Source organism: Lepus europaeus, chromosome 1, assembly GCF_033115175.1.
Source record: "Lepus europaeus isolate LE1 chromosome 1, mLepTim1.pri, whole genome shotgun sequence".
Classification (NCBI taxonomy): Eukaryota; Metazoa; Chordata; class Mammalia; order Lagomorpha; family Leporidae; genus Lepus; species Lepus europaeus.
The window spans coordinates 131,102,622-131,115,169 of NC_084827.1; the positions used below are offsets into that span (position 1 = coordinate 131,102,622).

The 12,548-nt window shown below is 38.2% G+C and overlaps 1 protein-coding gene across 1 annotated transcript; it reads left to right on the forward strand.

The window, feature by feature from the left end:
- Nucleotides 1-1,355: 1,355 nt before the first annotated feature.
- Nucleotides 1,356-1,894, forward strand: LOC133767015 (large ribosomal subunit protein eL21-like). Its single transcript, XM_062201069.1, has one exon. The coding sequence runs from the start codon at nucleotides 1,375-1,377 to the stop codon at nucleotides 1,855-1,857; it is 483 nt and encodes a 160-aa protein (XP_062057053.1). The 5' UTR covers nucleotides 1,356-1,374; the 3' UTR covers nucleotides 1,858-1,894.
- Nucleotides 1,895-12,548: the final 10,654 nt, after the last annotated feature.

The following is a 12,548-nucleotide window of genomic DNA, read 5'->3' on the forward strand; positions in this document are numbered from 1 at the left end:
TTATCCTATTGTGATTATTCCAGATAGAATATTTGAGAGATAAATTCTAAGTGATATTTCTTTTTTTTTTAAAAGATTTATTTATTTATTTGAAAGTCAGAGTTACACAGAAAGTGAAGGAGAGGCAGAGAGAGGACTTCCATCTGCTGGTTCACTACACAATTGGCCACAACGGCCAGAGCTGTGCTGATCTGAAGCCAGGAGCCAGGAGTTTCTTCCAGGTCTCCCATGTGGTGCAGGGGTCCACGGATTCGGGCCATCCTCCACCGCTTTCCCAGGCCATAGCAGAGAGCTGGATCAGAAGTGGAGCACCCGGGACTTGAACCAGTGCCCATATGGGATGCCAGCACTGCAGGCGGCAGCTTTACCAGCTGCACCACAGCACCGGCCCCATAAGTGTTATTTCAATGTGTGATAGAAATATATAACAATAACAATCATTATCTCATAGTCTATTTGGCTTATAGGCCTGGAACAATACAAATCTGAGCAAAAGCAATCTTTTTTATTTTTTAATAGTTTTTAATTTTTTTTTATTTAATGAATACATTTTTACATAGATACAGTGATTCTTTAGGGATACAGTGATTCTTTCCCTCATGCCCCCCACCTGCTCCCTTCCCACCTCCCATTCCCTCTCCCATCTCCTTCATTATGGATCATTTTTAGTATGTCTTTATATACAGAGGACCATCCCTATGCTAATCATAGAGTTCAACAATTTGCCCCCACGCCCACACACAATCTATAGAGTACAGTTTGGGGAGAGAATTTGCAGTTGATTCTCATATTGCAATTAAATAGGGAAAGAAGTCCTACTTGGGGAGCAAGTGTACATTGACTACTATTGTTCCTTTAACAATTAACACTCTTTTTTTTTTATGACATCAGTGATCAACTGAGGCTCTTGTCGTGAGCTGCCAGGGTTATGGAGGCCTTTTGTGACCGTGGACTCCGTCGTTATTTGGACACAGCCATAAGCAAAGAGGGTGTTCTCCCCTCCCTTCTGAGAAGAGTGTCTCCTTTGCAAAAGCAATCTTAATACCAGATATGTTATGATGTAAGAGGTTGAAATTATATACTGTAAGAATCAACTAAGAGAAATGAAATAACATCTCTGGTAGAATAAATGTGATTCCATTTCATACAGTTCTGAGCACAATCTTGGATTGAATTGCATGCCAAACTCTACACATTTAAATGTTCTATGTGATGGAGTTTGCTGCCTCATTTATTGCTGTGCGAATTGCAAATAAAGTACTTTATTTTACCAAAATAAAATATTCTGTATGGCTGGTAGTTCTTCCAGATCTTTAAAAAATCTCTCGTCAGTTCCTTTCGGCCGGAGCCGCCATCTACCAGTAATTCGCCAAGATGACGAACACAAAGGGAGAGAGGCGAGGTACCCGGTACATGTTCTCCAGGCCTTTCAGAAAACATGGAGTTGTTCCTTTGGCCACATACATGCGCATTTACAAGAAAGGTGACATTGTGGACATCAAGGGAATGGGTACTGTTCAAAAAGGAATGCCCCATAAATGTTACCATGGAAAAACTGGAAGAGTCTACAACGTTACCCAGCATGCTGTTGGCATTGTTGCAAACAAACAAGTGAAGGGCAAGATTCTTGCCAAGAGAATAAATGTGTGTATTGAACACATTAAGCACTCTAAGAGCCGAGATAGCTTCTTGAAACGTGTGAAGGAAAATGATCAGAAAAAGAAGGAAGCCAAAGAGAAGGGTACCCGGGTTCAACTAAAGCGTCAGCCTGCTCCACCCAGAGAAGCCCACTTTGTCAGAACCAATGGAAAGGAGCCTGAACTGCTGGAACCCATTCCTTATGAATTCATGGTGTAATAAATGTAAAATAAATAAATAAATAAGAGCTAAAAAATCTCTCGTCAGAACAATACTGAAAGATTTCAGTTCAAATCCATGAGTTACACCTTCCTTTCCAGTACTGCAAGAGGTAAATGTGAAAAACTCCTATGCCATCTTTGAAAAGCAGTATCTATGAAAACGCGTTCCCCAGAAACTATTGGTACAATAATTTGTACCAATACACAGAGTCTCCTAGATAATATTATCTGGAGATTAGCTACTTGTTTTTGGTTTTATCAGAATTAACTCCATATTCATTTATGAATTGTCTGCTTAATAAGAGAGCATATCGATGTCCGGTCCTAAACTACATAAAAGAAAAACAGAAAGTGCTCTGGTGCAGTCGGTTAACCCCCTATCTGCAAGCCAGCCTTCCAAGTAGGTGCCCATTTGAGTCCCTGCTGCTCCACTCTCCATGAAGTTCCCTGCTAATGCTCCTGGGAAAGCAACAGAAGATGGTCCAAGTGTTTGGGCCCTTGTACCCACGTGTGGACTGGATGAACCTTCTGGCTCCTGGCTTCTTTCTGGCCCAGCCCTGACCCATGCAGCCCTGTAGGGCATGAACCAGCAACTGGAAGATCCCTCTATCCTTCTCTGTCTTTTCCCCTTTCTTCCCCTCTGTTTGTAACTCTGCTTTTCAAATAAATAAATAATAAATAAATAAAAAGATAATAGTTTTCTGATAATATTTTATGCAATTAAGAACAAATAAAACTAGGCATAAAATGCACAGATTGAGAATTTCAGAATAAGATAAGTCTGTGTATCTGTGTACTGTAAGTAAGAAGTTGTATTGAGACACTGGCTATTTAAAGGAAGCATGAACAAGATTTGGAAGATACGAATTTCCAAACAGGAAAGGATATAATCAATGAAACATAGGTAGGAGCAATTAATAAACAAAGTTAAATAATTAAAACATCATATAAATTTAGATAAATGGTAAACAGAGATTAATTTCAATATATATTGTGTGTTACATTGGGAGAAGCAATTCTCTTTTCCTTTATATCTTTTCAATAGCTAATCGTGGGTGATATTTATTATCATGGTGGTGACAGTAGAATGATATACTGATAGAATTTGTAATAAATTTGGAATTGAGAATGTGTTTACTTGGGATTCAAGGCACTAATAATTTGACAGATCAGGAACATTAAGAGACTACCACAGTGTTGTGAAGTCTAGCAATAATAGATGACATATGATTGTCACTTTACATTGCTTTGAAAGTGCTAATGTAAGTCTTGAAATTTTCAGTACTATTTAAATTGTGTTTTAAAAAATGTCATTTTCAATAGACTAATTTCAGCTCCCTTAGATTTAAACCCAGTAATATGTAAAAAACTAGAAGATAGGTCTGTGAATGTTTTTACCATAAAGAAAAGTTTATTGTTTGAGGAGACAGATATATTTACCGTGGTGGAACATCTCAATGTTCCAATGCAGACATGTATTGAAATATCACATGGTGCAGCTGGTGGTGTGGTGTACTGAGTAAAGGTGCCACCTGCAGTGCCAGCATCCCATATGGGTGCCTGTTTGAGTCTTGGCTGCTCTACTTCCAATCTAGCTCTCCACTATGGCCTGGGAAAACAGTGGAAGATGGCACAGATCCTTAGGCCCATGTATCCATGAGGGAGACCCAGAAAAACTCCTGGTTCTTGGCTTCAGATAGGCCCATCTCCCGTTGTTGCAGCCATTTGGGGAGTGAACCAATAGTTGGAAGACCTTTTACTCTGTCTCTCCGTATCTCTGTGGCTATGCCTTTCAAATAAATAAATAAAATCTTTAAAAAAATCACACAGTATTCCATAACATATACAAAGTTTATGTGTGTTATTTGTCATTCTTTATATTTAAAAATATTTCTTAATTCTGTGTAAAAGTTACACCATGTGACAAAATAAAGAGTATATTTTTTTCATAAAGAATCTGGGCTGGCGCCGTGGCTCACTAGGCTAATCCTCCGCCTGCAGCACCAGCACCATGGATTCTAGTCCTGGTTGGGGCACTGGATTCTGTCCCAGTTGCTCCTCTTCCAGTGCAGCTCTCTGCTGTGGCCTGGGAAGGCAATGGAGGACGGCCCAAGTGCTTGGGCCCTGCACCCGCATGGGAGACCAGAAGGAAGCACCTGGCTCCTGGCTTTGGATCAGTGCAGCGCGCCAGCTGTGGCGGCCATTTCGGGGGTGAACCAAAAGAAGGAAGACCTTTCTCTTTGTCTCTCTCTCTCTCTAACTCTGGGTGTCAAAAAATAAATAAAAATAAAAAAAATCAGTGAAAAATTATATGTCTAACTACATAAGGAAAATATCCAAGAATGGGGTCTTCTTAGATTAAAATAATTATTAACCTGGTAAATGCCACTCTTAGGATCATTGGTTACTATCCTCACTCTGTCTTTTATGACCTTGTCTAAATATGAGCAGAGTCGGCAAACTTGGATGGCTTCCATAGCCTTGGCAACTCATGACGACAGCCTAGGGTGGTTACTGGTGCCATAAACTAGAGTGTCAATTTGTTGGGTCAACAACAGGAGCCACTGTGCGCTTGCTCCTGATGTGGGATTTCTGTCCTTAATATACTGTACATTTTGATTTAATGCTATAACTAGTACTGAAACAGTATGTTTCACTTTGTGTTTCTATGTGGGTGCAAACTGTTGAAATCTTTATACTAAATTGATCTTCTGTATATAAAGAGAATTGAAAATGAATCTTGATGTGAATGGAAGGGGAGAGGGATCGGGAGAGGGGAGGGTTGCGGGTGGGAGGGAAATTATGGGAAGGGGAAGCCATTGTAATCCATAAGCTGTATACTGGAAATTTATATTCATTAAATAAAAGTTAAAAAAAATAAAAAAAATTATTATGTATGAATTATTAATGAAGTACTCTAGATTTTCCACTTAAGTTCTACAAAAAAATCTGACTTCAAAACTTGCTTTCTAGAGTGCGCTTGTTAGAAAAAACAAATTATGAGAATAAATCATATTTATCAGTATAAAGATAGAACAATGTTAATAAAGAGGAAATAATTTTGTTTCTATAAGAATAGTATGGCAAATAATATTGCTCAGGAAATAATTTATTCTGGATATTTGAAACCATAGGTAAAGAAAAAAATTAATATCTGGTTAAATAAATGCACTTTTCTTGAAGGAAGAAAACATGTCTGAAATGCACTGACAATGTGACAAATAGAGTATCTGAGTTCCACTGCATTGAAATTGTATTTCTGGGGCTGGGGCCGTGGCGAGTAGGTTAATCCTCCACCTGCAGCGCTAGCATCCTATATGGGTACCAGTTCTAGACCTGGCTTCCCCTCTTCCAATTCAGCTCTCTGCTACTCTGCTGTGGCCTGGGAAAGCAGTGGAAGATGGCCCAAGTCCTTGGCCCCTGCACCCAAATGGGAGACCTGGAGGAAGCACCTGCCTCCTGGCTTAGGATCAGCACAGCTCCGGCCATTGTGGCCATCTGGGGAGTGAACCAATGGAAGGAAGACCTTTCTTTCTGTCTCTACCTCTCACTCTCTGTAACTCTATCTCTCAAATAAATAAAAAAAAATCTTTAAAAAATTTGTATTTATTGCAAGGCAAGGGTTTTATATAATCATTACTGAGATCATACACATATCTTTATTTGTTCACCACAGGTTCTAAAATGTGAATGAATGTAACTCACTATGAATATACCTGAAATATGCACCATTTTTTAGGTCTGATTATGTTAATTCTCTGTATTTAACAAAGACATAGCTTGGGTTACTTTAGGTGGTGGGGCTCTATTTTAGGGATTCACGGGGTTGTTAGGCCGTCTGGGGAACAATCTGACTGGCATATTCAGCCCACAAGGTTGCTGAAAATTTTAAGATACCATGGAAATTTGGAAAACTGAGCTTCAACTCAGAGTTTTTAAATATTCCATGTTATCTACTTTCTATCTTCTTTTCCCTAATTACTGTCTTTGCCCCTGAGTTCTGAACTGGATTGAAAACAGAGTAGTTGGGACCCCAACTGGCACTACAATATGGGATGTGGGCATCCCAAGTGGTTTAATTTGTTCCTTCCAACTCCTGCCCCAACAATCTTGAAATATATTTCTTTGGTTTCTAGCCACCTAATATGCTATATTTGTATTGCTCGGTTTATGCAACATTTAGTTTTAAATTTTAATTTTATAAATTAGTCCTTTTAAAAAAATACAGTGTAAAATGATATTCACAATCATAGAAAATATAAATATTGCTGAAATTCCATTATATATTCTTAAAAAAACTTTAAAAAATGGCTAATTAGTGTCAAGTTTGATAAGATAGTCTGTATCTGTAGACAAGAATTGTATTTTTTTCTTTTTTAATTTAAGGTTTATAAATTTTATATATACATATTCAAGAACATAGTGAAACTTCCCACCCCACCCTCCCTCCTCTCAACTCCCATCCTTCTTCCTTCTCTCCCTCCTATTCACACTCTTCATTTTTACAATGATCTACTTTTAGTTTACTCTATACTCATAATATTAGCCCTACTCTAAGTAAAGAGTTCAACAACAGTATGAAGGAAAAAACATTGTTCCTCAACAGTCCAGACAAAGGCTATAAACAATCATCAAATCTCAAAATGTCAGTTTCACTCCTGTACATTACCTTTTAGGTGCTCTATTAGTTACCACAGATTCAGAAAAACATATGGTATTTGTCTTTTTGAGACTGGCTTATTTCACTAAATATTATGGTTTCCAGCTATATTCATTTTTTTGAAAAAGATAAGATTTCATTTTTTTTTTACTGCTGAGTAGTATTCCATGGTGTATATATACACCATAATTACTTTATCCAGTCATCAGTTGATGGATGTCTGGGTTTATTCCATGTCTTAGTTGTAGTGAATTGGGCTGCAATAAACATGGGGGTACTGGTAATTCTTTCATATGCTGATTTCATGTCCTTAGGATAAATTCTCAGGAGTGGGATGGGCTGGGTCATATGGTAGGTCTATATTTGGATTTCTTAGGTATCTCCATACTGTCTTCCACAATGGCTGTACCAGTTTGCATTCCCACCAATAGCAGATTAAGGTTCTTTTTCCCCACATCCTCACCAGCATTTGTTTTTTCTTGATTTGTGTATGAGAACCATTCTAACTGGGGTGAGTGGAAACCTCATTGTGGTTTTGATTTGCCTTTCCCTAATAGCTGGTGACCCTAAGCATTTTTTCATCTGTGTTGACCATTTGAATTTCCTCTCTTGAAAAATGCCTGTTCAAGTCCTTTGCCCATTTCTTAACTGGATTGGTTGTTTTGTTGTTGAGTTTCCTGAGTTCTTCATAGCTTCTGGATATTAATTTTATCAGTTTCATAGTTTGCAAATATTTTCTCTCAATATTAGGCCAAAATTCTTTATTGATTTTCACCTAATTAATTTTTTAAATATTTATTTATTTATTTGAAAGTGTCACAGAGAGCAGGAGAGACAGAGACAAAGAGATCTTCCATCCATTGGCACCAGTGCCATGGCTCACTTGGCTAATCCTCAGCCTGCAGTGCCAGCATCCCATATGGGCGCTGGGCTCTAGTCCTGGTTGCTCCTCTTCCAGTCCAGCTCTCTGCTGTGGCCCAGGAGGGCAGTGGAGGATGGCCCAAGTGCTTGGGCCCTGCACCCGCATGGGAGACCGGGAGGAAGCACCTGGCTCCTGACTTCAGATTGGTGCAGCGCCGGCCATGGTGGCCATTTGGGGAGTGAACCAATGGAAGGAAGACATTTCTCTTTGTCTCTCTCTCTCACTGTCTAACTCTACCTGTCAAGTAAAAAAAAAAAAAGAATAAGAATGTTTAAGAGATCTTCCATCCACTGGTTCACTCCCTAAATGGCCACAATAGCTGGCGCTGGACCAAAGCTGGAGCCAGGAACTTCTTCTGGATTTCCCACATGGGTGGCAAAGGCCCAAACACTTGGGCCACCTTCTGCTGCTTTTCCCAGGTGCATTATCAGGGAGCTGGATTGGAAGTGGAGAGGCTGGGACACAAACCAGCATATGGGATGCCAGTATAACAGGTGATAGCTTAATCTGCGTGCCACAATGCCAACTCCTCACCCAATTCTTTATGGATACTTCTGAGTTTTCTGCCAGGATTATACAATGTGTGGTCACAGCACATAGGCTACTTTCCAGGCAGTGTGACAGTGACCCCTCGACCTCTGCAAGTTCCCTCTTCCATGGTCATTTTGTTTATTCGGAGAACATTTAGTGACATGAACTCAGTGTAAGACATTCTTCTAAGGAGCAAGTATTTCACAACAGACAATCCCTGACTGTTGAATGCATGGAGACAGATGATGAACAAGAAAACATCTGGATGAGATAATATCACATCATATTGACTTCTATTAAGACATTTACCTCTGTCTTTAGCAAGATTATGGGATATTGGGCAAAAGATCAATGTGGTGTTGAAAGATGAATTTGCTATGACTGTGCCTTTCTGGTAGCAAATATTTGTTTCAGTAATATCATTACCAAAAAGCAACCAAGCAAATGAACAAGAGGATGGACTCATTTCAGAAGAGATGATGGATACCAAGACCCAAAGGAGGAATGAACATAGTATATACAATATTTTAAAATATTTTTTGAGGCTTATCCATGGGAAAATCTTTAGTTCTGGGTAAACATTGTATTGTAGGAGAATAATTTTCTAGGTGAAGAAGTTATTTAATAAATTTGCTGGGACAATGAGGAACAAGAAATTATGAAACAGGCCTTTTGTGGATGTCTTTCTCCCCTGCAGTATTTTGTTCACACATACACACCTTCTTTCTACTTCTCATTATCACTGTTGCTGACGTATCTATCTTTTTTTTTTCTTTTTTTGACAGGCAGAGTGGATAGTGAGAGAGAGAGACAGAGAGAAAGGTCTTCCTTTTTGCCATTGGTTCACCCTCCAATGGCTGCTGCGGCCGGTGCATCGTGCTGATCCGAAGCCAGGAGCCAGGTGCTTCTCCTGGTCTCCCATGCGGGTGCAGGGCCCAAGGACTTGGGCCATCCTCCACTGCCTTCCCGGGCCATAACAGAGAGCTGGCCTGGAAGAGGGGCAACTGGGATAGAATCCGGCACCCCAACCGGGATTAGAACCCGGTGTGCTGGCGCTGCAAGGTGGAGGATTAGCCTGTTAAGCCACGGGGCTGGCCGACATATCTATCTTATAGATGGAGCATTTACAGAGATGCAGCATAGCACTGTGAGTCTTCTTGGTAGGCTTAAATGCCACACAGTATCTCCTCTGAGAAACAGACAATATTCGATTAGCTGAATTGCATCCAGCTGCAAATTCATCCGGAGGAGTTGCTACTTCTTCATCTTTCCTTTGTTCATCTCCATTAACTTTTTCCTGCTTGCCTGATTTCCTATGTTCAGATAAATTATTTTAGACTTCCAACAAGATGTTGACAAGGGCAGAAAGATGAAGTGCATTTCAAATTGTCACCCATTAAAAAGTGAAACTTCTAGAATCTCGATTAAAAGGTTACATTGGGAAAGAGAGTTATTTGCATAATGATATATGAGAAACTTATTTTTTGGGTTCAAATAGATTATGCTATTTTTGACCCCAATTAACATAACTAATCAAGAGTGGACTGCACCCTTTTACATATCACATTTTCCTGACAGTCATAGTAAGTAGCCAGTGGGCATCGGTCATTGCCAGTCATGTTTCTTTGGCCTTTAACAAGGCAATGCTCTTTTTCTATGGATTGAGTGTCATAAATTTTTCCTACAAGATTCAGGTGAATTTGCAGCTGTAACAAAATTAGAGAGTCAAAATATACTGTTACATCACCGAATGCCAATAGATTCAAAGACAAGAATATGAGCATTACAAATGGAATTTTAGTATTTTAAAAATATTTTCCATATTCGTACACATTTAAGGTATATTATTTCATGGGAAAATATAAGTTTTTAGCTCTTAAATAGTTTATGTGTTTGATGTTTTTGTGAATCTAGTTAATTCAAGACTTATCTTAAATGATAATAAGCAATTAAATGACTACCTAGCATAATCGAATGATAATTAAATAAGCAATTAAATGACTACCTACCATAACCAAATGATAATTAAATAAGCAATTAAATGACTACCTACCATAACCTTTAAGATAGTTAAACAAAATCAGCTTTATAAAAGATCAGCATGTGCAAATCAAAATACTTCCTGCAAACACAAAAATTTTGGACATTTGTTAGAAAATTTATATTATTTAGAATTTAAAAGGACAAGACTTTATGAAGAAAATGATTAAACTTTACTGGGAATTCATAACGCACAACTCACAAATAAATAACCTCATAAATATTGAAAGTGGCATTTCAAATCAGTGATAAAGCATGGAAGTTGTAATAAATGATGTAGAGTGATGCTTGACCCCTGGTCAAACCCTTTTTACGTGGCTGAGGTCCAGATTGATCATTCGTGACACCGAGAAATGCTGGCAGGCCACGTCAGCTTCAGACCTCTCTTCAGGGGTTCAGAGAGACTGAGAGGACTGCACTGCAGCTCAGCTTCTTCCTTTGGTCAATCCAGCTTCCTTCCTGTCTGTTTCACAGATGTTAGTCCCTGAGAAACTGATGCCTCGGGATCTGTTTCCCAGAAAATCTCATTTGCAACGTGCCATAAACCAGACTTACATGACGTTAGGAATGTTTTCTTATCTCGAGAACAAGAAAGATACAGTCTAAAAGGCATGTACAGTTGGGAAAGACTTGAATGTTGAATTATCTGACATAGCCCCACTTGTCTTAAACTGAATAATAAGACTGTGAAGTCTGATGGAAAAATCCCAGTGGCCAGTTCTTTGTTATCCTAAAAGTTCACTCCCTTGTTAACTCCTTCAAGAAGATACCTGAATGGGCAAAACCACTTACAAAAATGATATTTGGTATTTTACTTATATCAAAAATTTTGCTAATCATTTGCATCCAATACTAATTGAATATTTTTCTTGACAAAATTAATTTACAAAGAACATGGAATCAATTGAAACATCAATGAGCAACTATATTATAAATATGAATAATTATTTCTTGGTTCTTGTTTTGTAGAGAAGAATTCTACTCTTTAGTACAGAATTAAAATATACTTGTAATTATCTAATGCCTAATCTTCTCCCACATACTACTTCATTTGACAACAAGAGATAAAGGTCAAAAATCATTCAAGAGAGTGCTTTTTAATAAGCCGGAGTAGTGTGATATTGGGTGTACTGACTACTTCCTCTCAGTACAGAAATCTTAACAAGCTTCTTCCAAACCTCAAACCCAGGAGTAAAAATCAATATGACCTGGATCTTGCAGGAGAGTTTTCAGCTGTCACTAATATGTTCAATAATCTTACACACTCCATTCAAGCTTCACTTCTTGCAGAAGTTTGTGACTGCTAATATCACGACATGGCTGCTTTATATCATGATTCCCTATGAAAGAGCTCTAGATTTGGCATTCAGCCATCTGAATCTGTGCCCCGGCCCTTCTCCTTACTAGATTGTGTAATTTTGTGTGACTCGTGGACTCCATACTTTATGTACTTAATTTCTCCTGATTCTGAAGGCTAGTTTTGGTGGCTTATAAAAATATGTACGAGGAAAATACAATAAACAATATATTTGTTTAAAACCATTAGAGTAATTTTAATTCCCTTAGAAAAATTACCAAATATATAAAATATTGATTATATCAGTATCTATATCATAAAGTTGTAGCAGGAATTAAGTTAAAAAAAATATCAAATTTTCAAACTGTTAATCAGTAATTGTTAGCTATTATTATTATTATTATTATAGAACCATAAGGGGAAGTTTATCTCTTTTGAAAAATCCATCCATTTATAATATTAAACAATCCCACCAAATCCCTTTACATTAAGGTTAAGGCAAAATGAAAGTAGCAGATATTTTAATACATACAAAAATTTTATTCAATACTCTTGTTTTGAATATGTACAATTATATCAATGAATTCATGACTTCTAAAAAATGATAAAGCTGGAAAGTTTTATTTCTTAGGTTTCTGTCATATTTTTAGATTGAAACTCTTACACAGTATCTATATATCTATGTCTCTCTCTGTCTCTCAATTTCTTTCTCTCTCTCTGCCTCTCTCTTGTGGAGGATGTGACAGAAAATGTTAAATGAATGAACAGCTCACTGTTCTTAAGATTCAATACAAAAAAAAAAAATGGAACAGGAAAAGTATTCAATTCTTCCACTAGAAAAAATCATATCTCTTCTCCATTTTTATTGTATTTATCTATCTCAAGTCCAAATGAGCATGTTATTGGAATAAGGCGTAAATGATCCAGTTTATTTGTAACTTCCAGAAACTGAATTCTGCTGGGACCGGTATAGTGGCATAGAGGGTAAAGCCACCACCTGCAACTCTGGCGTCCAGTATAGGTTCCAGTTAGTATCATTGCTACTCTGTTTCCTATCCATCTCTCTGCTAATGGCCTGAGCAAAGCAGTGGGAGATGACCCAACTGTGTGTGCCCCTGCCGCCCATGTGAGAGTCCTGAAAAATGCTCCTGGCCTCAGCCTGGCTCAGCCCTGTCTGTTGTAGCCATCTGGGGGGTTAACCCGTGCATAGAAGATTCTCTCTCTCTCTCTCTCTCTCTC